The sequence below is a fragment of the Geotrypetes seraphini genome, chromosome 1 (assembly GCF_902459505.1).
Source record: "Geotrypetes seraphini chromosome 1, aGeoSer1.1, whole genome shotgun sequence".
Lineage (NCBI taxonomy): Eukaryota > Metazoa > Chordata > Amphibia > Gymnophiona > Dermophiidae > Geotrypetes > Geotrypetes seraphini.
Window position 1 is genome coordinate 207018348 of NC_047084.1, and position 25195 is coordinate 207043542.

Genomic DNA, 25195 nt, shown 5'->3' on the forward strand with positions numbered 1-25195 from the left:
GGTACCCTTGACCATATTTTATGCTTTTAAAGCAATATTTTGTCCTTTTGGCTTCAGGTATGGCAAATCACACAGAAAATATTTGGCATCTCAAGTCCTTTGATATATTGCATCCTTATTTTTAAATCCTTAGCCATGACAGATAACCTATATTGTCAGAACTAAATGCTTTTGAGTTTATTATGTGCTGTGGCCACCTTGAATGTCCTTGGATGTCAGAAAAATAGCACAAACTTGAACACCCATATCTGGCTAGAATTCAGTATGTCTTACCACTGCACCAGCTGCTACTAAGAAAATTCATGTAAGCTCCCCTGGGAGGATGGTATAGAAAATTGAATAAATAAATAAATTATATACTGGAATTGAAAATATGATGGAATTGTCAATATTGCTAAAATTAATCTAAGATGTTATAGTATGTGAAGGACACATACTACATATTTTAACCCATTTTATAAAGTCTTATAGTTGCTTATAGGAGTTATGTAAGAGAAGCATTTTCAATATGATACCTAAATCCAATTTCAGATTTTTTTAATTATTATTTTTGCAAAAAATATCTAAAAATCCAGTGCCTAATTTGGCCATTTTGGAAACAGAAAAACATCTATTTTTTTGTTTCAAAAATCACCCTATTTTATTTTGTTTCTGTTACAGGGAGCAGAGTGAGATTTGAGCCAACAACATTAGGGTGCTATGAAAGCATGAGGGTAGTGTGAAAAGTTTGGTAAAAAAGCATGGTAAACAACATAGGCTCCTTTTACTAAGCTGCGTTAGGGCTATAACACGCGGAATAGCACGCACTAGACCTTAATGCCAGCATTGAGCTGGCATTAGTTCTAGAAGCGTAGCACACGGTGTAGCACACAGTAATTTCCTGCGTGCGCTAAAAACGCTAGCGCACCTTAGTAAAAAGAGCCCATAGTCTCCATCGAGGGCTATACACCTATTAAAACACCGAGTTTCCAGGGTTATTTTGTATCGTAGGAAAAATAGCTTACAAAAAAACTGGAAACTCGCGGGACTAAGTGCATAGCCCTAGATGGAGATAGTATTGTTTAACTTGCTTTTTTTTTTTTTTTTACCAAACTTTTCAAACCACCCTTGTATTTCAAGCATAATGTAGTGTTCAAATAGCTGCAGATATGCCTTAAAACCATCTCCAAACCTATTTCTATTTCTAATTCTTTTTTTGTTATTTTTAATTTCCCATAACCTAAAAGAGTTATGTTATGTTAAGAAATGCTGTAATGAGTAAAAAAATTAAAATAAGCTTATCATTATTTTAGGCAACCTTTTATCAAGCTGCATTAGGCGTTGTTTTTTTTTTTTGGGGGGGGGGAAGGAGTTTATCACAGGCCACTGCGGTTAAATCTCTGATGCTCATAGGAATTCTATGAGCATCAGAGCTTTTACCGCAGCGATCTGTGATTTTTAAAAAACCATTTCAAGCCACCCTTGTATTTCAAGCATACAGTAGTGTTCAAATCGCTGTAGATATGCCTTAAACCAAGACACCAAATTGACTAGAGAACAATGCCAAAAGCCATGTAACGGGAGCCCATAATTCTTGGCACACTAAACTACTCTATTCCATTTTACTGCTATCATAATTGATAATTGTACTTCTCAGACATGTTGGAGCAGAAGAGAAAGTATCTATTTATCTCATAATTTTTGTTTCTTGATTATTATGTTTCATTGAGACATAATAGGATCATATAACACCTAGCAAAGCAGTTCTGCCTGAGTAATTTTTATAGATATTTGTTCTGTTCTATTTTAAATTCACAAACTTTATGTTCTGTCATCTCTAATATGATAAAAGAAATGGCAGTCGATTAAGCTATTTCAAGAACCTTGATAAATATGGCTTTCAGAGGGCATATGGAGAGGCATTATAGAAAGGATGTCCAACTCAGAATATAAGTGCCATTTAAAATGACTGGTTAGCCCCAAATAAACAAGTTAACTGGATATGAATATTGACTCACCAAATTTTGAATGGGGTATAACAAGAGACATGAACATTTTTGTGGCAGCATAGAAATGTTCATGTTAAAAAATGGCCACATGGGGTGGAAGTGATGTCACTGGAGTGGATGGTCGCTCTCGAGTTAATTTCTACTACTACTACTACTATTTATTATTTCTATAGCGCTGAAAGGCATACGCAGCGCTGTATATTTTAACATACAATAGACAGTCCCTGCTCAGAAGAGCTTACAATCTAATTTAGACAGGACATTTCAGAGTTGTGGAGGTTATAGTGGGTATAGGTATCTGACAGCAGTGAGGGGGAGTTAAGAGTTGAAAGCAGTTTCAAAAAAGTGGGCCTTTAGCTTGGATCTGAACACTGCCAGGGACGGACCACAATGTATTAATTCAGCCAACCTGTTACAGGCATACAAGCGCTGCAAGAAAGAAGGGACGGAGTCTGGAGTTGGCAGTGGCAGAGAATGGTACAGATAAGAGAGGCTTGCCCGACGAGCGGAGATCATATGGGGGGAACATTTGGGACTGCACTATAATTGTGCTATAATTTCCTTTGTGGGGGGGACTTTTTGCTTTGAAAGTATTTGGGTCCCTCCAGGAATACTGGTATGGCCTCCCAGAGAAAGCTAGAGAGTTATACATTTAATAGCAATAGAGGGAATGCGGGAGTGCCAAAACCTATGAGCCCTGTCAGTGAAATCAAGATGGCAGAATCACGCTCAGCATTTTCCTGCTGGACATCTAAACCAGTGTTCTTCAACCACCGGTCCATGGACCAGTGCCGGTCCACAGAAATTTCCTACCGGTCCACAAGGCCAGCACTTGCATCAGGCCCAAAACAGTGTTCTTCAACTGCCGGTCCATGGTGCGATCGATGCGGCGTTATCTTCGAGCCAGCTCCCTCTTCCTAACTGATTCAGTGCACAAAGCCACGGGCAGTGGCTCCTACGGGCATCTTGCTCCTGAACTGGAAGCCTTCTCTCTGACGTTGCAACGTCAGAGGGAAGGCTTCCAGATGAGGCATGGGACGTGCAAAGTGCAATTAGTATTATTATGGGGGCGGGGTCTGGGGTGGAGATTGGGTAGAGATGGGCGGGATCTGGCTCACGACTTAGCCCCGTGCTCTTCAACCGCCGGTCCACAGAATTATTCTTTTATTTCTGCCGGTCCATAAGTGTAAAAAGGTTGAAAAACACTGATCTAAACCATGCCTAAATTTTAGATGTCCTGTACAGAATTTGGCCTATATTGTAGAAGCCTGTCTAGCATTAGCCTAGTTCTCACATAACATTAGTCTAGTTCCCAACATAACACCTCAACAGTTATGTTGTGTTACTTTTTTTTATATATATATACCTTTACATTAAACTTCATAAGAATAAATCTTGCACGATTAAATACAGGGAAGGATAACAATTCAAAACATTTTGGAAAATCACCTTTACAGTATAGCCAAATCGTAACCCCCTTCTTAGACCACAATATTGGGGGGAGGGCGGGCAACCAATATAAGAGAAGAACTTAAATATACAAAAGAAAGGCTTAATGATATTTAAACAGCTGCATTATTTTAAAAGTCCCTCTTTAATCATTCCTTGATGATCTCCTTGACATCTATTAACTCTTTCAAGTGGTCTGGAGAAAAAAAAGTGTACTTGATTCTCAGATACCTAATCAGGCACTTACAGGGATATGCCAAGAGGAATGTAGCACCCAACTTAATTGTCTCTTGACGTTAAGAGAGGAAATCTTTCCTTCGCTCTTGGGTGGTCTTAGCGACATGTTTCCATCATCTTTCTATTTAGGTATCCCCTGTGTTTACCCCATGCATTTTTTTTCATTCCCTGTTTTTGACTCTACCACCTCTCCTAGAAGGGCATTCCAGGCATCCACTCCACTCTCTGTAATGCACTGTATAGTTAGGAATCTCAGCGGCTTCAAGAGGTAAGTTGCAGTTAATGCAAAATATGGCGCAGCTGATTTTTTAATCTTGCAAATATGACAGAGCCATGCTATAATTGATCCAATTGCATTGGCCACTGATACATGTATAAACTGGATTTTAAGTTGACATACTTGTACCTAGAACTAGTTGACATAATTTTTACATTTTCTGTTTGTAAACACTTACAAAAGAATAATGGATTCCACATTCACTTACCAAGTAGCCTTACTATGGAATAATTTACCAAAGGAATCTAATAATCATATGCTGCTTTGTGCAGTAAACTAAAAACCTTTATTTATTTAACAAATGTTTGGGATGATGTTTCAGATTTAATTTTACTAATATGCTTGGACTAGTCTGACATTTGTTGATAAGTTTTGGTTTATTATATTTGCTCTGATATTTGTTGTCCATAACTTGTTTGTATTTGATTTGTAATTTACTTTGGACCTCTTAATAGAGAACTGCTTGGATATTTTTATTACAGTAATATGAAGGGGTGTTGAAAAGTTCTCAGCCCAACCAACCAACTTCCTAAATTCTGAACATTATTTTGCCACTGTAACTGAAAAGAATGTTATCTTAGTTCATTAAGGGGTCCTTTTATTAAGGTGCGGTAAAGATTAGTGCGCGCTAAATGCTAAGGCATCCATTATATTCTATGGGCGCCGTAGCATTTACATAGAAACATAGAATATGACGGCAGAAAAGGGCCGACGGCCCAAGTCTGCCCACTCAAGAACCCTCCTTCCCAACTTGCCTGCCTACTCAAGAACCTTTCTTCCCCAGAGTATCTATCATTTGAGCATAACTCTGTAGTACTCCCACCTGTTTGTCCCATCGACTCTTGAAGTTGAGCACGCTACTGGCCTTGACCACCTGGCAGGGAAGATCATTCACCCGTTCGGTTAGCACACCTTAATAAAAGGACCCCTAGGTGCCAATGTGCAGAAACAAAATTCTATGCATTGGCATTGTTTCAGATCATTGATCGAACCGTATCCACATCATTCTCTTCTTGGTTGGGCTGAGAACTTTTCAGCATCCCCTTGTACAGTCGGGAAGAAAACTAAGCAAATACCATTTTAAGCCAACAGAAATGGATTTCAAAATAGCCAGTCTACTTTGCTATGCTCTTGAAAAGACAGCTCTTGACCAAATGTCAGCACAGATCCTTTGTTTAAAACAATAAAAGTGCAGAAACGTTTTGAAGACCCCCCTTTTAGGGCCTCTTCTATCAAACTGCACTAGCAGTTTTTAGTGCAGAGAGCTGCACTGAATGGCCCGCGCTGCTCCCGACGCTCATAGGAACTCTGTGAGCGTCGGGAGCGGCGCGGGCCATTCAGTGCAGCTCACCGCACTGCAAACTGCTAGCGCAGTTTGATAGAATGTAATGTAATGTAATTTATTTCTTATATACTGCTAAACTCCGTTAGGATTCTAAGCGGTTTACAGAAAAATAGACAATAGGGTGTGTTAAAATTATAAGTAAAATAGGTACTTAGAAATTCCCTTACTGTCCCGAAGGCTCACAATCTAACTAAAGTACCTGGAAAAATGACAATTAGTAGAGTAATGAAGAAATAAAAGAGAGAATAGATGAGAAAAATAAGAAAATAAACATTCTAATAAGACTACAATGATCTACAGGACTTTGAAAGGTTGAAAAAAGAGGGGAGATAAGAATAGATGCAGAGGGAGAACCGTTGAAGCAATAGAATTCTGGGGAAATTTAAGTGAAATTTGAATGATAAAATAAAACAAAATAAGTGGTATAACAATAAGTGAGATTAAAAATATATATCATAAACTAAAAAGAATTGAAAATAAAATCAAAACAGTCAAAACTGAAGTCCAGCTTGAATGGGCCCCCGAGCCAACCGTTGATCCGATGGCCGGACTGCAGCCCTCCTCCGTCGGCTCTCCCCTGCTGGAATGGGGGGAGGAGCGAAGACAGTGTCGGGTGCCCCGCTGGAACGGGCCCCCAAGCCGACCGTTGGTCCGATGGCCGGACTGCAGCCCTCCTCCGTCGGCTCTCCCCTGCTGGAATGGAGGAGGAGCGAAGACAATGTTGGGTGCCCCGCTGGAACGGGCCCCCGTGCCGACCGTTGGTCCGATGGCCGGACTGCAGCCCTCCTCCATAAGAGGCCCTTAGTTTTGCAATTTTATCTATTCTCTGTAGCTTTCCAGAAATATTTCAGAGCAGGTTGTTCCATTTAATAATTCTGAAACTGCTTTATTTTTAATGTGATAAATCATTTCCATGTATGCTTTTAGAATGTGCGGTTTATTGTAGTTTTGCTTTCTTGATGTTTACTTTTTTAGACTCGAGTCTCCCACAAGGTCTTTGACAATGGAGGCCCCCAAAGGGGTTCATATTAGTGCAATTGCTGGAGACTTCAAGGCCACCTGTAGAAAAGAACTGCTGTTGCAATCCACAGATGGTGAGGTAAGCCAAGCAGTGACTGTAAACGTCAAATGTCTTCTTATCTCATAGCTACGTGGTCACTGTCTGTTATATTCTGTAACAAAAATATTAATAAAAACGATTGAACTGAAAAATGTCTTTCAAAAGAAAAATACATGGAAGTTCAATGCATTTTAATACAAATAATTCAGGATTTTATTAAACACAAATATATCAGTACAAACAGAAAGCATTTATAAATATTTGTAAAAGTTCCTTAAAAAAAGATATGCAGCACTGAAATCAACATCACTTTGAGCTCCTTTTACTAAGCTGCGATAGCGGTTTTAGCGTGCGCTTAGCACGTGTTGAATTGCCCCGCACACTAGACCTTAATGCCAGCATTGAGCTGGCGTTAGTTCTAGCTGCGTAGCGCGGTTTTAGTGCGCGCTATAATCCTGCGTGTGCTAAAAACGCTATTGCAGCTTAGTAAAAGGAGCCCCTTGTGTTCTATTTTTTTTTAAATAATTTTTGAAAAACATTCATCATATACAAGACTATCATATCCCCTCATGAAACTCTTAGGGAAGAAAAACTATACAAAGAAAATTGTAGCTAATAGCAGACAAGTAAAAATGAGTAAAATTCATATAATAATAGTTCAGATCCATTGGGGTGTAAGGGGTTCTTTTATTAAGATGTTGCTAATTGATTTACCCTCCTTTTATGAGTGTCAGAGCTAATACCACCGTGACCGGTACTAAAAAAGCCTAACGTGGATTCGTAAAAGGAGGGGCTTTAAGCACCTGGGCCAACCAAAGTCTTAGTCCTCCTTCCCAGTGCATTCTTGCACTTCTGAAAAGCCGCTTAGGCGGCTGCTGAGACCAGGCGTCCTATACAGAATTAGGGTCTAAATGTTGAGACACCCATTATATTCTTATGGGTGTCTTAGCATTTAATGTGTACCAATTGTTAGCGTGCATTAAATTAGTTAGCACACCTTACTAAATGAATCCCTAAGATACTATCCAAAGTTTAAATCCCTTTCCCAACATATTCCTAAAGCTACCGTAAGTACTAAACCATACTTACAGCAGCAAACGATGGCATACTGTGGAGAATCCCATGGTAATTTTGATATGTGTGTGTGTTGTCTATTGTAGCCACCACTAAAGCCACAAAGCAGGACTCATCAGTGCCCCTAGTAGCTACAGCCAAAATTGCGTGGGCATGTGGCCCAGAAAGGAGTCACCCTGCAGGGACTGCAATAATACACATAAAAAACCCAATCCACAAAGTTCCAGGTTTCAGTTCCCAAAGATACTTTAATGTCAGAATGTTTCAAGAAAAGAAAATCAAAATGGCCTAGCAAAAACACAAGGTAATTTGCAAAACAAAACTTCAGAGGAAAACCCTGTGTAAAGATCAGGATTTCTCCACACAAACCACTTAATCCTCACTGTGGTTTTACCTTCCAAACAGCTTCTTTTCAATAAAGCTTCACCCCAAGCCTGTACACACCAGGACTCAGGTAAGTTCAGTTCTACTACTGCAATAATCCAACCTTCAAACACTCTCAAATAAGAAAGCCTCCAGCTATCATACAGCATTCCTGGGCTTAGGAGAAGTGCCTAAAGTTTGCCTTCAAAAAAGCAAAAAAATAGCTTTCCAAAATCCCTCCCAGTTGGTGACAAACTTCTCCCCACAAAAAGGCACTCTCAGCTTCCTAACAAAATGAGCTGACAACAAAACAGTAAAGCAAAAACTCCACAGTTCTGGCAGTTAATGAAACAGGCTGAAAAAAAAACCCAATCTCAGCCAAAAAGCAAAACAAAAACTTACAGTTCTCCAAACACAGGTTCTACTCAGTCTTTGCAAATGATAGCTAAGCCTACTTCCATCTGTTCAAGTGCTGCAAATACATCTTCAGGAGCCAGCTCTTCCTGAAGTTCCATGGGCACCTCTTGGTCTGAAGCTCTAAACTCTGGAGTGGATCCAGATTCCTCCACTTCCATTGGGTCACAGGCATTACCCTCACTGGAGCCAGCAACCTCTTCTTTACGGAGATCCCTGAGCTTTCTCCCTAACAGCTTACTGAAATCCACAGGCTTTTCAAAAGCCCTGCTCTGACTGAGCCTGATCTCACCTGGGCTTTTCTCTGGCTCCCCTGGTGGACACTAGGGCAACCACAGGGACCAAAGCAGGCACGGAGCCTGACTGGTCACACTATGTGCTAAAAATATCATTTATTTTTGGGTGTGTCTGGGGGGGCAGAGAGTAGGCGTGCTTTGTGCTAATTGGTTAGTACAGCTACATTGCTGTGGACTAACTGATGAGCATGTGCTTAGCATGTGAGCCCTCACCATCTGCATAATGGGTAGCAGTAAGGGGTCAAGCACTAATTTGTTGTAATGGCCATGCTCCAATGGCAAAATTAGCGCTTAGCTATTAATACAAAAAAATTAGAAAATTAGCCATTTTACTCCTGTGGTAAAAATGGTCTTAGCATGCATGAAAAGCCTATGTAAGAGTATGTTAAGGCTACTTTTTACCATTGTTTTGGTAACAGGCTCCTCTGTTTCTTAACTGATTTTTATATTTTTCTTTCTTTTTTTATTAAATACTCATACATGGAATAGAAGTATATAGAAATTCTATGAGCGTTGGAGCATATACCTCACTGGCCTGCTATAAAAATCTCTACCGTGGCTTTGTAAAAGGCAGCATACATTTGCAGAAAATACTAAACTTGAAAGTTGTTAAAACAGTTATAGATTGAAAAATTGCAGGAAGACCTTAGGAAATTGGAAGACTTGGCATTCAAATGGCAGACGAAATTTAATATGGACAAATGCAAATGTGTTGTCTATATAATCTATAATTTTATTCTTTATAATAGTTTCCACTATCTTGCATGACACTGAAGTCAGGCTTACTGGTCTGTAATTTCCCAGATCACCCTGGAACTCATTTTAAAAATTGGCATTACATTGGCCACCTCCAATCTTCAGTTACTACAGACAATTTTGACGACAGATTATTGATCACTAGCAGTAGATCAGCACTTTCATGTTTGAGTTCTTTAAGTACCTTGGGGTGTATACCATCCAAACCAGGTGATTTATCATTCTTTAACTTGTCAATTGAACACTAGTCAAGGGCACCTAACTCAGCTTGTCAATTGGGCTCAGAATATCATCTAAACTCTAATTCATCTAAATTCACTAAGATTTCTTTGATTTTCTCCACATCGTCACCGTTGAAAACCATTTCTGGTTCAGGTAGATATCTTATATCTTCTTCTGTAAAGACTGAAGCAATTAATTAATTCAATCTTTCAATTTGTCCCCCTCAGTGTCCTTTTTGCTCCTTTATGATCTAATGGTTTTGCATTTAACTTGCCAATGCTTAAGTTGCTTTCTTCATTTGAATCATTTTTTTGAAGGATGTTATTTTTCTTCTAATAGCTTCTTTTACTTCTCCCTTTAACCATGCTGGCTGTCATTTGCTCTTCTTTCTACATTTATTACTATGTGATCTGAAGGATAGATTAGTAGCCAGTACAGTAGACATTAAAGCAGGGGATCCTGGTACGAATCCTACTTCAATTATCTTTTTTTTTTAACTTTTAAATTGTGAGTCCTCCAGAAACAGAGATATAACTAATGTACCTAAATATTAGACACTTGCAAACCTGAGGGATATTGATGTGGTGCACATTCAGATAGAGTATATATTTATCTGTTTCCAAAGAGCTTACTATTTGAAATAATAGAGCTGTAGGCATGCGAACCTGGGTGCCCTGGATTAACATTTGTTGCACTGACCACTAGGCTGCCCCTCTGCTCTTCAAGAACAATTGTATGGCCATTTGCATACAAATGCTGTCAGACTGATATCCTTATCCTGGGTTTTTGGCATTCATAATGTGGATATTTTAGTTTTCAAATTGGCTGTTCATTTTGGACTTTCGTATGTATTTTCAAACAGAAAACCACAATAGTTTTCTTGTTCAAAATTGGCTGCGAGATGGACTTTTTTGGGACATCATTAGTGGGACACCCCAATTCCAACTTGAATGTTCTTACAAAAGTGTTTTAAGAGAATCTTTTGATATGGGACAACTGATTACTATATTACTTGTTAAACTGACTGATGCGAAACTATATCTTCTGGAGAAGCAACGGATTTGGGGTTTATTGATTTAAGGAAAAGGCTTAACTGGCTCTGGTGAAACAAAATATTTAAATGTACACATTCTTCCCATGGTTTACAGATACATGTCAAGAACCAAAAAAAACCCTTTGTGCAAGAACACTGTCGGTTTATTATGGAGTCAAATTATAGAGCTGATGTGGCAGCAAAAAAAAAAAAATCACAACAACCTATTACTTTAACCAGATGATTTGAAAAGCAGGGTCAGTGTCAAAAGAACTATTTACCATAGTCTTAAATATTGAATTATAATATGATCTCAAAGCTACATTTACACGGAGAACCTTCTAGTCAACAACTTGCAGATGGTTTCTCGGAGAAGCTAGAACAAATTAACCCCCTCTTTTACAAAGCTGTGCTAGCATTTTTAGCACCGGTCATGGCAGCAACAGCTCGGCCGCTCAAAGGAATTCTATGAGCATCGGAGCTGTTAATGCGGTGGCTGGCACTAAAAACACTAGTGCGGCTTTATAAAGGAGGGGGTAAGAATTAATCGGAATCCTTACCTTTTCGCTTTGTCCAAGCAGGAGTTGGATACTATAAGTGGGCAGGAATTTTTTTGTCACTTTGCAACAAGTTTTAGAGGTGAATTTCACAACCAGTTGTTTAGAAGTTTGTTCACAATCTTTACTAAGGGTTCCTTTAATTAAATGCTAAAAAAAAAAAAGTCCATAAAATGGCTAATTCTAATTCTATTAGTGCACACTAAGCTTTAGTAAAAGGGGCTCCTAAAGGATTTAAAAAAAAAAAAGATATGTCACCATTCATAACCAATATCAGGTTTTTATCCTGATAACTTGGAAACAGCTATAGTTAAACCCTTATTGAAAAATGAGAAATTGCCTTCTACAGATGGATTTTTCCCAATCTCTTCTCGTATTTATGGCTAAAATATTTGAAAAATTGGTTTAAATCAGTTACAGCAGGGCTGCCCAAATCCGCTCCTCAAGATCTACTGGCAGGCCAGATTTTCAGGATATCCACAATGAATATGCATGAGATAGATTTGCCTGCACTGCTTTCTTGGTATGCAAATCTCTCTCTTGTGCATATTCATTGTGGATATCCTGAAAACCTGGCCTACCAGTAGATCTCGAGGACCGGACTTGGGCAGCCCTGAGTTACAGGATTTTTTAAATTCAATTTTCTATACCGTTCTCCCAGGAGAACTCAGAACGGTTTACATGAGTATATTCAGATACTCAAGCATTTTTCCCTGTCTGTCCTGGCAGGCTCACAATCTATCTAATGTACCTGGGGCAATGGGGGGATTGTGCCCAGGGTCACATGGTGCAGCGTGGGTTTGAACCCACAACCTCAGGGTGTTGAGGCTGTAGCTTTAACCACTGCACCACACTCTTCCCCCCTTCTTTTGAAGGAACAACATATTTTGGATGACTATCACTTTGGATTTCATCCAAAATATTCTACAAAGATACTTCTGCTCTCAGCATGAGATTCCGTTAGGGATGGTTTGGATCAAGGAAACTATGTTTTGTAATGATAGTTCTTAATATTTCAGCTGCCTTTTAAACTGTTCATCAAGAGCTGTTACTTGCTCAGTTGGAATCTATCCTTCTGTCTTGACAGATTCTTTTTGGAAAGCATTCTTATATAGAGTCCCTCAGGCACTGTTCCCTCTAAGCTGAGCAGGAGTTCTCAAACTGTGTGCTGCCAGTAAGAGGTGATGCTTCAATATTGTGCTTTTAATGGCTAGGGACAGGGTTACCTGAAGTCCAGAGTTACCCGGCTATGTCCTCTTTTTAAAGGACACATCCGAGCATCTGGACAGCTTTTTGAAACGTGGGAATTTGTCTGGGTTTTGAAAAGTTTCCACCTCGGGACCACGTGGGGAGGGCATCTGCACATGCGCGGATGCAATGCGATGATAATGCCCGAGTGTGATGTCATCGCATTGTATTGGCGCATGTGCTGATGCCCTCCTGATGCGGCCCTGGAGACAAGAACACGTTGAGAGGCGAGGCTGGGGCAGAAAGGGGCGGGACTTGGTTATAATGGGGCGGGGCTGTGCAGAACTGGACGGGCCTGGGAGCAGATCTGTGGGTTCAGATTTTACAGGAGTAAAATCTGGTAGTCCTGGCTAAGGATAGGAATGTTTCCTAGAGTCCTGCTGAGCTTGCCTGTCCCCTACCACTGAAAAATGTGACAATGAAACATCACCTTCCATTGGCAGGACTATAGCTAGAAGGTTCCCACTCAGCTTAGAGGGAACAGTGTTCTGAGGATTCAGCCTCTTTTCCAGTATTATTTCATAGGTAAATGACTTATCTGTAGACTTCTTTCATGCTTGGGAGTTCAGTATTGACTTTATGCAGATAACCTCCAATTTGTTATTTTTATTGAGGGTTCTTTTGAGAAACTTTAAACTGTGATTCTTACATTACATTACATTAGTGATTTCTATTCTGCTTGTGCCTTGCGGTTCTAAGCGGATAATTAGAAGATATCTGGACATTACCGAGAGAATTGTATAACAAAGATTCATGTACATTACATGATACAGTTGATAGTTACAAATTAGAGGATATCTGTATTTATCCAATGGAATTACATAGTAGAGATTCAAGTACTTACAGGAAACAGTGGAGAATAACAATATATTCGGGTAGCTGAGGAGGATAACCTAACATTGAAGGGATAAGTTTATTGGATACATGTGGTAGATGCTTATTTAGCGGTCTGGATATTTTTTGGTTGGTATGATTCGAGGAATTGACTAGTGTGTTATTCACAGGGGAGAAAGCATGTACGAGTGGGAGGAGATTAGTAAGTAAGGATGTGTTTTTTGAATAGAACTGTTTTGATTTCTTTTCGAAACACTTTGATGTCTGTTGTTTTGATCATCAGTTTGGTGATGGTGGGGTCAATTTTCGCTGCCTGTGTCGCCAGGAGGCTGTCGTAAAGTTTCTTACGTCGGGTACCATTATGAGGGGGGAAGATGAATAGGTTCTGAGTTCTCCTTGATCTGGGTGAGTGGTAGTGGTGTAGGCGGTTGTTTAGGTAGCTGGGGGCATGCCATGGGTTACTTTAAATAGTAGACAATAGAATTTGAACTGAGTTCTTGCTTTTATCGGAAGCCAGTGCGCGTCTACATAGGCGGGAGTGATGTGGTCAAATTTGCTAAGTGAGTAGATGAGTCTGATGGCAGTATTTTGTACGGTCTGTAGTTGTTTTATCATGTTGTTTGGGCAAGGTAGATAGAGGCTGTTGCAGTAATCTAAGGTACTAAGTATGAGGGATTGTACAATGAGCTTGTAGTGTTCTTTGGTAAGGAATTTTCTTATTTTTTTTAGGTTTCGCATGGTGAAGAATGCTTTATGTACGATTTTGTGGATTTGTGTTTGCATTGTGCAGCATCTGTCTAATTGTATTCCTAGAATTTTGAGAGTGCTCTGTATTGGATATTTGGTTGCGTTTACTTCCAGTTCTGTTAGGGATGGTTTTTGTTCCTTTTCTAGTAGTTGGAATTTGGTTTTCTCTGCATTCAGTTTCAGCTTATGGTTCTTCATCCATTTTTCTACAGTTTCCAGTGTTGTTTTCAGGGTCTGTTGGAGATGGGGTCTTGGATGTCGAAGGGGAGGAGGATGGTTATTTCATCCGCGTAGCTGAAAGATGTTATATTTAGGGCGTCTAGGGCAGTGCCAAAGGAAGCTATAAAGAGGTTGAAAAGTATGGGCGAAAGAGGGGATCCTTGTGGTACTCCGCATGGGTTTGTCCAGGGGTCGGATAGAAGATCTTTTGACTTAACTCTGTATGATCTTGTTTTAAGGAATCCTTGGAACCAGTTGTGGACTTTACCTGATATTCCTATGGCATCTAGTATCTGGAGTAGTATTGGATGGTCAACTAAGTCGAATGCTGCTGAAAGATCGAGTTGGATGACTAGTAACTTGTTTCCTTTGCTGAGGTGCTGTCTGGCTATATCTAGTAAAGATACCAGTAGTGTTTCTGTGCTGTGGTTAGCTCTGAAACCAGATTGAGTTGGATGCAGAATGTGGTGGTCTTCTAGGTAATTGGATTCTCTGTCTGCAATGTATAGAAACAACTATATACCACTAAATTTATGCTGCACTGTATATGTGAAAAACCCAGTTATTATTTCTATCAGGAAAAGGTTATTTTGATCATCCAGCAAATATTCAAGTTTCAAGTTTCAAGTTTAATAAAATTTGATGGTTCGCCTATTAAATCTAAGCGAATTACATAATAAAAAGGATAGTAGTATAAAACAGTAAAACAAGTTATTTTACATTAACAATTTTCAAAGGGCTATGACAAATTGACAATACAGACGAACTAAGAAACATTAGGAGAGGACATTAGGGAATAAAAGTTACAAATTGTTGTTTCCTCAAGGGAAGAAAGGGGTATGATATGGGTAGGACCAAACGATTAGGTTGGGGAAAAATGTGTGAGGACGTATTAATTGTTTAGATGTACGCTGAGAAGTTATTCTAAAGGTTAAATGAGGATTTGAAGAGATATGTTTTTAGATTAATTTTAAATAAGTTAAGATCTTTGATGTTTCTGATATATAGGGGGAGGGTATTCCAGATAAGAGGAGCCATGACTGAGAAGATGTCATGGCGTCTAGTTCCTATTATTTTCAATGAGGGGACCATTAATAGACCTTGAGTATTGGACCGAAGTGAACGTTTTGAAGTATGAGGAATTAGGAGCCGATCTATAAACTGAGGTTCATTAGTATCTAGTGTTTTAAATACCAGTAATGCTATTTTATATGTTATACGTTGGTTGATGGGCAGCCAATGAGATTCTATGAGATAGGGAGTTACGTGATCGTATTTTTTCCCATGGTGAATGATTTTAATGGCGATATTTTGTATTATTTGTAATCGTCTTTGATCCTTCTGGGTGATGTTCATGAAGAGTGAGTTACAATAATCGAGTCTGGATATTATAAGGGAGTGTATTAAGATATTTAGGGATTTTGATTCTAGATATTTCGACATTGAGCGGATTAAACGTAAACGGTAGAAACAACTTTTGACTGTGTTGTTGATGTGCTCTTGATAAGAGAATTTATCGTCGATTGTTACTCCTAATATCTTAAGGGATGCGACGAGTTCAATTGCTGTATTATCAATAGAAAAAGGCATAGAGAGATTTAAGCCCTGTTTAAACGGAAAGAACAACGCCTTTGTTTTTGTTATGTTTAACGCAAGCTTATTCTGAGTAAGCCAATTTTTGATTTTTTCTAATTTTTGATTGATTTGTATTATTTCGTTGGAGTTTTCCGAATTGACTGGATGAATCAATTGAATATCATCAGCATAGGCGTACGTCGTGAAGCCTATAGATTGACTAAGGCTGAGTAATGGAGATAAGAAAATATTAAACAGCAAAGGAGACAAGATTGAACCCTGAGGGATTCCATAATTATGTGAGAATGGTGTAGAGAATGAGTTATTAAAGCGTACCGTCGAGGTCCGGTCAGTTAGAAAGGAAGAAAACCAGTGTAGTGCTGAGTCACTGACACCTATTGATTGCAGCCTATCTAAGAGGAGGAAGTGATCTATGGTGTCGAATGCCGCTGAGAGGTCGAGGGAGAAAAGGATAACTGAGTTATGGTGGTCTAGATTGTAGATGATATTTGTTGTTAATCCGATTAAGGAATATTCTGTACTGTGGTGTTTCCTAAAACCCGTTTGGTTGGGGTGAAGTATGTTAGTGGATTGGACAAAATCTGCTAACTGGTTAAATATCACCTTCTCAGTGATTTTTGCTAAGAACGGTATGTTGGCGATAGGACGGTAATTGGTTGGGTCATCTGGGCTGATTTTATGATCCTTTAATATAGGAGAAATTATAGATGTTTTCCAGGTCTTAGGTACAGTTCCGGTAGAGAGACTTGTTTTGATAAGAGTTTGTATGAGTGGTCCAAAGCAGGAAAAATATTTCTTTAAGATAACTGGAGGAATAATCTCTGAAGGGGAGCTCTTTAGATTTGTTTTTAGAATGATTGATTTGATTTCTGTTAAAGTTGGAATTTTAAAATTGGAACATTTGGAACAGGGAAGGATATAGTTATTGTTTGTTTCGGTAGGGGCAATAGTTGAAGTGGTTGCAAATTTGGTACGTATTTTGGTAATTTTATGCCAATCTATCGGTTTCAATGTCTTCGCTTACGCTGATGACATCCAACTATTGCACCCTATTGATATCGACAATCCATCAAATACCTTAGAAATTAATGCGAAATTAGAGAAAATTCATACTTGGTTAGATACTAACAGACTCGCCCTAAATATTAATAAATCCAATGTACTACTGTTTCCTTGGAAAGACAATCCTAAACTCAAATTCCCAATCACTATCAAGGATCATCCCTTACAAGAGGTAATAAATATTAAAATATTAGGAGTTATCTTTGACCATAAACTTTCCTTTCATAATCATATTAGCTATGTTATAACATCATCTTTCTTTAGGCTTCGCCAAATTCGATCTGTTGCACAGTTTCTCAATAACAATTCCCTTAACATTCTCATCCACTCACTCATTATCTCAAAGATAGATTACTGTAACGCTCTGTTCAAAGGCATAGCCCAAAAGGAAATTAAACGCTTACAGATTATACAAAATACTGCTGTTAAGCTTATTTTCAAAGCAAAAAAATTTGATCACGTTACTCCACTTCTCAAGGAAGCTCATTGGCTTCCTGTTGCTCATAGAATCATCTATAAACTTAGCTTACTTATTTTCAAATCTTTATCTTTTAAAACTCCGGCCTTTATCTATAATCTTCTAATCCCTTACATAACAAATAGGACTCTTAGATCCACTGATCAACATCTGTTAACAATTCCATCTCTTAAAATTATAAATACACGACGTCAATACATTTTCTCTGTTACCGCACCCCAAACCTGGAATTCTTTACCTTACTACTTAAGACAAGAATCGAACCTAGAAAAATTTAAAAGTAATCTGAAATCTTTTTTATTTATTGACGCCTTTATAAGTCAATAATAATTTCACCATAAAATAACTTCAAGATTATATTCTCTTCCCTGCCTTATGTACTTTCCCTAAATGTTTTACCCATCTTTTTATGAAAATGTAACTTCTACCCCTCCCTCACCATAACTGTTTCTAGTATTGTAAATAAGTTTTGTTTGTTTTGTCCACATTCTTAACCTGTATTACTTTTAATTTGTAATTTTACTCTGTACATCGCTTTGAATTAAGATAAAGCGATTAATCAAATCCAAATAAACTTGAAACTTGAAACTTCAGAAAGTATCAGCGAGAAGTTGAGCTGAAAGGATTGATTTTTTATTTTCTTGTTTTGAGGTTGGGTTAAAGGATTTTATAATAGAAAATAAAATGGATGAGTTTTTAGCTGTCTTAATTTTATTGGAATAATAGTTGCATTTAGCTTCATTTATTTTGATTTTGTAATATTGAGAAAATTCTTTGAAAGTTTTCGTGTTATTTATGGTCTTATTTTTACGCCATTTTCTTTCAAGGGATCTAAGTTGCCTTCTAATTAGCGTAAGTTCTGGTGTATACCAAGGGTTTTGGACTTTTTTATTAGATAGTGTTTTAGAGATGAGGGGGGCTTCTTTGTCAAGAAGGGTTTGAATTGTGTCATTCCATGAGTTAAGTTGATCTTCAAGAGGATCTGTCTCAAGGATTGAAGGCCTTGAGAGAAGGAAAGAAGCAACTGACGATGGGTCTAATTTTGTGTAATCGCGATATGTTATTTGTTTGGGTAAGAAGATCGAAGATATTCTCTTTTTTAACAATAGATTAAATGAGATAAGATGATGGTCTGACCAGGGGACTGAAGTATTAAGAATGTTAATGGAGTTCAAATTCCAGTCGCATAACAGTTAAAGTATTTTGGCATTCAGCTTGATTCTACACTATCCTTTCAGACACAAATGTGAAGTGTTCTAAAAACTGTAGTATTCCAAAATAAGAATTGTCAGCAGATTAAAGGATCTTTTGGCTTGAAAAATTACAGAACAGTGATCCAGGGAATCATAATGCCATACGCTGATTATTGCAATGCATTATTTTTAGCTTTACATCATATTTGCTATAGTCACTACAGATAGCACAAAATGCAGCAGCATATTTGTTATCTCGATCTTCTAAATGTGTTCATATATCATTAATTTTGAAGGATCTCTATTGGCTTGGAGTAGTCTTGTGTTTTAGGTGCAGTAGCCTAGTGACTTGGGTTCAAGTCCCACTGCAGCTCCTTGTGACTCTGGGCAAGTCCCTTAATCCTCCATTGCCCCAGGTAGAAAATAGGCATCTCTATGTAATATGTATGCTGCTTTGATTGTAACCACAGAAATGCATAACACTGGAATTCGCACTTCGCTCAGATTGTTCAATAAAATACACAACTCACATATATTGGCAAAAAATGGGCCGCAGCTTTATTGTCATTAAGAACAAACCTTAATAAAACAACTTATAACATTTCCAATACAGTGTAGCTTATTCTCAAAAATCTGGAGCTACTCGGTGTCGAACTAGCTCCTCTTCCAAAATTCTCCCCCATTCCCCACTTCCCTTTCGGCAAGACTCGTGGTGCCGCAGAGTCCAGCTGCCACCCATGGCAGTATCGCACATGAGCAATTAACAAAATTTAGTCACCAAATCTGTTGCATAAGCCACACTGATCCAAAATTGTTTCCCCAACATAGAATTTTTTCCGCCAACAAAACTGCGACCAACCTTACCCCCCCACCCCACCCCCCAAAAACAAAACCCTCCCAAGAGAGGACCTCAAAAGAGGGAAGGGAAGGGCGGACCAATCAGGCCTTAGGATTAGTGGGGATGGGCGGACCCACTATGCCTAAGACCTGATTGGTCCAGGCTTCTAAAGCCTGGGCCAATCAGGCCTTAGATTTAGCGGGGATAAGCCAGGAAGGAGCGGGCCCGTCTCATTTCCACGAGTCAGGCCTGTCGGCTGGATGGCAGCAAGACCCGTCCAGCCGACCAACATTTAAAGGTTAGTTGGAGGAGGGAGGTTAGTTGGGGGGTGTCCGGAGGGGGTCCGGCTTTCCGGCAGGAGGAGTTGGACATCCTCCTGCCAGAGATTACGAGTTTGGGGGGGGAGGGGGGTCCGGGGGGTTCCGTCAGGAGGAGTTGGGCATCCTCCTGCCGGAGATTATGAGTTTGGGGGGAGGGGGGTCCAGGGGGTTCCAGCAGGAGGAGTTGGGCATCCTCCTGCCAGCGATTACGAGTTTGGGGGGTAGGGGGGGTCCGGGTTTCCGGCAGGAGGAGTTGGGCATCCTCCTGCCAGTGATGGGACAGGCGGCTGCGGCCGCTATACTTATTGCAGCAGGGAGATCTCTTGCCGCGATAAGTATAGCGGCCGCATCTACTTACAATGTAGACCAGTATTTTGCTGGCCTACATTTTAAGCGTCTCTTCCTCTACTAGGGAGACGCATAGGGCCACCTAGGTTCGCCTAAGGCCCTTAGGCAAGCTTAGGCGTCTTGCGGGCCTCCCTAGGCTCCCGGAGGCGCCTTCAATATAGGCGGCCTGCCTGGGGAGCATTTTTTTTAAAAATGTGCATCCCGATTGGCTGATTAGACAGCTGTAGGACGCACTTTGCAGAATCAGGGCCTTAGTGTCCTGGGCTGCAGTAGAAACCTCAGCTTAGTAAAAGAGGGCCTAAATTCTCAAAATCTTACTCGGTATCTTGAGTCTTCTCAGGATAATATAGGCCCCCTTTTATCAAGCCATGTTAGGGGTTTTTATTGCTGGCCGCTGCAGTAAAAGTTCCAATGCTCATAGGAATTCTATGAGTGTCAGAACTTTTACTGCAGCGATTTACAATAAAAACCCTAATTTAACGTCATAAAAGGGGGCCATAGTCACCCCCCTGCTATATTTCCTCTTTTCTTAATAGGATACTGTTTCCTCTTTTTATATTTACAATTACTCTTCAGATGCCTCTATTTCGTTAATGTATTTCAGTTCTAAAATAATCTAAATTATACCTCATGTGCCAAATGAGGGCCTTCTGAATCCATTCACAGTTTAATTAATACTTCTTCATTCTTGTGTTTGATCATGCACTTTCTATGCCTAAGAAGTTATAATGTCATTCTAAATTCTGTATGAATCTGTAATTACATTTTTGTTAATTTAATTGAACTACTAAATCTTTTTTTTTTAATCTTGAGATATGCATCATTACTATTTGCTTCTCAAATCTATAAATTGTTAATGGAATCATATTAAAGTAGGACTGGGAGAACTCTAATTTATTACCTAGTTACCAGACTTAATTCATGATATGAGTTTCATCCCATACAAATGTTTTTCCTATTCTGGGTTTTTGTTTTGTTTTTAATCAATTATGTTAATTTTATACCCCACCTTCAGGTAACACTCAGTTTCTACCCATACAATTAGAAAGGCTTCTTAATACCTAGCCTAAATCTCTCCTGTTTTAAGCTAGGTTTTATTAAATAGCATAGAGGATTTTAGCACGGGACAGTGAGGTAAATTCTCCAACACTCATAAGAATTCTATGAGCATTGGAGCATTTATCTCGTTGACCCGCGCTAACAGCCTCTAGCACCATTTAGTAATAGGAGCCCTTAGTTTGTCTATTAATTCATGTATATTTTTCAGCTAATAATAAAAATAATTTGTCTTGTATATTATAACCCTTCACCACATACACAGGGGCTCATAATCGAAAGAGAAAAACATCCAAAACCCAGCCTAAGTCGGCACTTGGACGAACATTGTCAAAATGCGTCCAAGTGCCGATAATAAAAATGGGTTTTGGATGTATTTTTAAACGACCTAGGCCTTCATAGTGCCGCTGAACGACCATAACTAAACGGCGCATTTCAGGAGGAGTATCGAGGGCGGGACGTCGGCCGGCTTAGACTTAGTCGTACTGCATGTATAACCAAAAGTTATACAGCACAGGATCGACGGAACTTGGACGTTGTGACTTAGACCATTTAAAACATGGGCTAAGTCAGTGGTTCCCAACCCTGACCTGGAGGACCACCAGGCCAATCGGGTTTTCAGACTAGCCCTAATGAATATGCATGAGAGAGATTTGCATATAATGGAAGTGACAGGCATGCAAATATGCTCCATGCATATTCATTAAGGCTAGCCTGAAAATCCGATTGGCCTGGTGGTCCTCCAGGACAGGGTTGGGAACCACTGGTCTAAGTCACAAAAACCCATCTAAAGTAACCAGATAAGCACTGCAAACACATAATACACACCCCCACACACTACCCCAGTGATCACCGACCCCCACCCCACCCCATAAAAATCGTAATCACACCTTTAAAATTCAGACTCCAGACCATCATCACCTGGCATCCAGGCATTGGAAAGCATAGTCAACCTGAACAGAGGCATCTTAAGCCATCTTGGGGGTGGGTTAGGGACCCATGAAGAGGAGGCCCCATGCCCAAAAGCCCCTGTAATCACTGCATTGATACTGAAACATGTGCACTCCCCTATACACCCCCAAAACCCTTTTATACTGGCATATAAGTGGCTCCTGCAGCCATAAGGACTATTTGGATGGTAGATAAGTGGGTCTATGGGAATCTGGAGGTGGTTTGGGGGGCTCACCATGACCTATAAGGGAGCTGTAGTGAGATGATGACATGGCATCCTTTTTGTGAAGTTCACAGCAGTGCCCTATAAGGTACCCCACTATTTAGGTGCCATGTCTTGGTGTTCAATCCATCACTTTGCAGACCCCTCCCACATCCAACAGGGCTTGTTCTAGGCGTTTTTGACTTGGACGAAAAGTTGGACAAAAATGTGGTATAAAGATGGACGATTTAGTGGCTTGGATGGTCAGATCAGCAGGATGTATAGTTAGACGATTTTCGAAACAAAAAAAAATTTGGATTTTTTTTTCAAAAATGTGTTCTAAACTATTTTTTACTTTGGATGATTTGCGACTTGAACGAAAACGGACTTAGACGTTTCTTTCGATTATGCCCCTCACAGTATGTATTTCAGAAATGCTATGAAGTTACCCTGCTATCTCCCCCTTTTATGAAGTCAAGTTAGTGTTTATCGCCAGCAGCGGCGGTAAACGATCCATTGCTCATAGGAATTCTATGAGCATCAGAGCATTTATCTCAATGGCTGGTGATAAAAAAACGCTAACACAGCTTCATAAAAGCGAGGGGGGGGAGGATTAACCCAGCCTTGCATTTTTTTTGCTACACTCTTCTAGATGTGTTCAAGTTTTTCCAAATTCTTCTTGGCATTTAGGGCCTAATCATGCTAATTTAACCTTCTATTATAAACATTAAACATATAATTTAATCTGCTTACCTCCTTAGAAGCCAGCAGCCATGGCAAAAGTGAAATGCCATGCAGCGTTCCCTTTGAACTGCACACATGTGTGCTCATTCACTTCTTTTCTTACCACCACACAAAACATGTTCAAGTGCCATGCAGGTCACCACCATTCCATCTTGATCTTTCCTGCTATATACCAATGCTGCATCAGGGAAGCTGCAGCCAGGTTTAGAGCTCATCTATATGTCCAAATGGGAGACCTGACATATCTCTGCACACCCTGACATGGCTTCTTGTAATGGAATGGACAGCCTGTTAAGTGGACTTAGGAATGAACTCCAAGCCAGGCTGTAGCTATGCTGCCACAACAGTGGCAGACAGCAGGAAAGGATGCTGTTTATTGACTACCAAGGTACAAAAGAAACCCAGGAAGGAAAAAGTAAGATACTAGATCAAGGAAGGAGAAGGGCAGGGGATGCTAGACCATATTATATTGAGAGATAGAGCATAAGAACATAAGAAGTGCCATCTCTGGAATAGACACTAGGTCCATCAAGTTTGGCGATCCGCACACGCGGAGGCCTCGCCAGGTGAACCCTGGCATAGTATTAGTCCCCATACTCTAAGCTTCTCATAAGAGATGCGAATCTAGCTTGACCTTACCTATGTTCTATGTTACCTTAAGCCACTCATAAGGCGATGTACATCTAACTTACCTTTAAACTCTGAAACGGTGGATTCCGCAATTATCTCCTCCGGGAGAGCATTCCAGGTGTCCACCACTCGTTGCGTGAAGCAGAACTTCCTGATATCTCTCCTGAACCTGTCCCCCCTTAGCTTCAGTCCATGTCCTCTTGTCCGTGTCACATTAGACATTGTAAATAATTTTTTATCGTGCTCTATTTGGTCGATTCCTTTCAGTATCTTGAAAGTCTCGATCATATCCCCTCGCAGTCTCCTCTTCTCAAGGGAGAATAATCCCAGTCTCTTAAGTCTTTCCTCATATTCCAAGTTCTCCAAGCCCTTTATTAGCTTCGTTGCTCGTCTCTGCACCCTCTCAAGTACTTTTAAATCCTTTTTTAGGTATGGAGACCAGTGCTGGACGCAGTATTCCAAGTGTGGTCTGACTATCGCTCTATATAGCGGTAGTATTACTTTCTCCAATCTACTCATGATTCCCTTCTTTATCATGCCTAGCATTCTATTAGCCTTATTCACTGCCACCACACATTACGCCGATGGCTTAAGGGTCCTATCGATTAATACGCCAAGGTCCCTTTCCTGTTCGGTTTTTAGGGTGCAGAGAATTTCTGGAGAAGGCCAAGATGTTGAATTGCAAGAAGGTAGAAGAAGAGAGAATGAAGAGATGCTGGATAGTGGGATGGGGAGGGGGACAGGAAGGTGCTAGACAGGGGGAAGAAGAAGAAAGAGAGAGGAGATGCTGATATACTGGGGATACAAAGAAAGAGGGAGGGGCTGGTTGATGTTAGGATACATGAGGGAAGGGGAGATAAAGGAGATGCTTGACCAGTGGGGAAGGAATACTAAGATATTGAGCTACTTAGGACCAGAGGGATGCTGGACTGTGGCAAGAGGGAGAAGACAGAAGTGGAAAACAGAAAATAGATGCACTGAAACCAAAACAAATGGAAAAATAAAATGCCCAGATAACAAAGATTGAAATTTTATTTTAATTTTAATTGGAATATGTCAACTTTGGAAAGTACATATTTCTGATGTACAAGTGAAAATGCATTCATGCTGCCTGTCTCCTGTTATTTTAATTTTTCTGCAGTAAGTAGTAAGAAAAAAACCTGCATTGGCAAAACCCCAAAGTCTCTCTATCAGAAAGTGTGCAGCTGTCAGACTTTCAGAGCCATCTTTCATTTAATTTCACTCAGGCACCTCTGAAAAACACAGCATTTTTGAGCTTTCGTTATACTGTATATACAACAATAAAATGAAGTCAGTGTACAATAAAATTGAGACTATTCACAGTCTGTTCAATATCAGTCCAGGGTGATCTCAGTTGTCTACAGTCTAGATCAGGGGTCGGCAAACCGCGGCTCTATAATTCGCTGTCTGTACAGCTTTTCTTCATTGTGAACCGCCTAGAAGTCGCAAGATTGTGGCGGTATATAAGAATAAAGTTATTATTATATTATTATTATTATATGTGACTCTTCTTGCATGTGTCTGTGGCTTTCCCTCGCAACCCCACGATCCTCCTCCCCGGGCCTACCAAGGTACCTGGTGGTCCAGCGGGGGTCTTTGTGGCAGGTGCATGGCCCTCTCACGCCCTCTCACACCTT

The 25195-nt window shown here is 39.8% G+C and overlaps 1 protein-coding gene across 1 annotated transcript in view; it reads left to right on the plus strand.

The window, feature by feature from the left end:
* SGCZ (sarcoglycan zeta) overlaps positions 1-25195 on the plus strand; it is a 519085-nt gene that overhangs the window by 487986 nt on the left and 5904 nt on the right. Inside the window, exon 7 of the mRNA XM_033944465.1 lies at positions 6272-6395. Within this exon, the coding sequence (XP_033800356.1) occupies positions 6272-6395 (124 nt within the window). The remainder of the gene's footprint in view (positions 1-6271; positions 6396-25195) is intronic.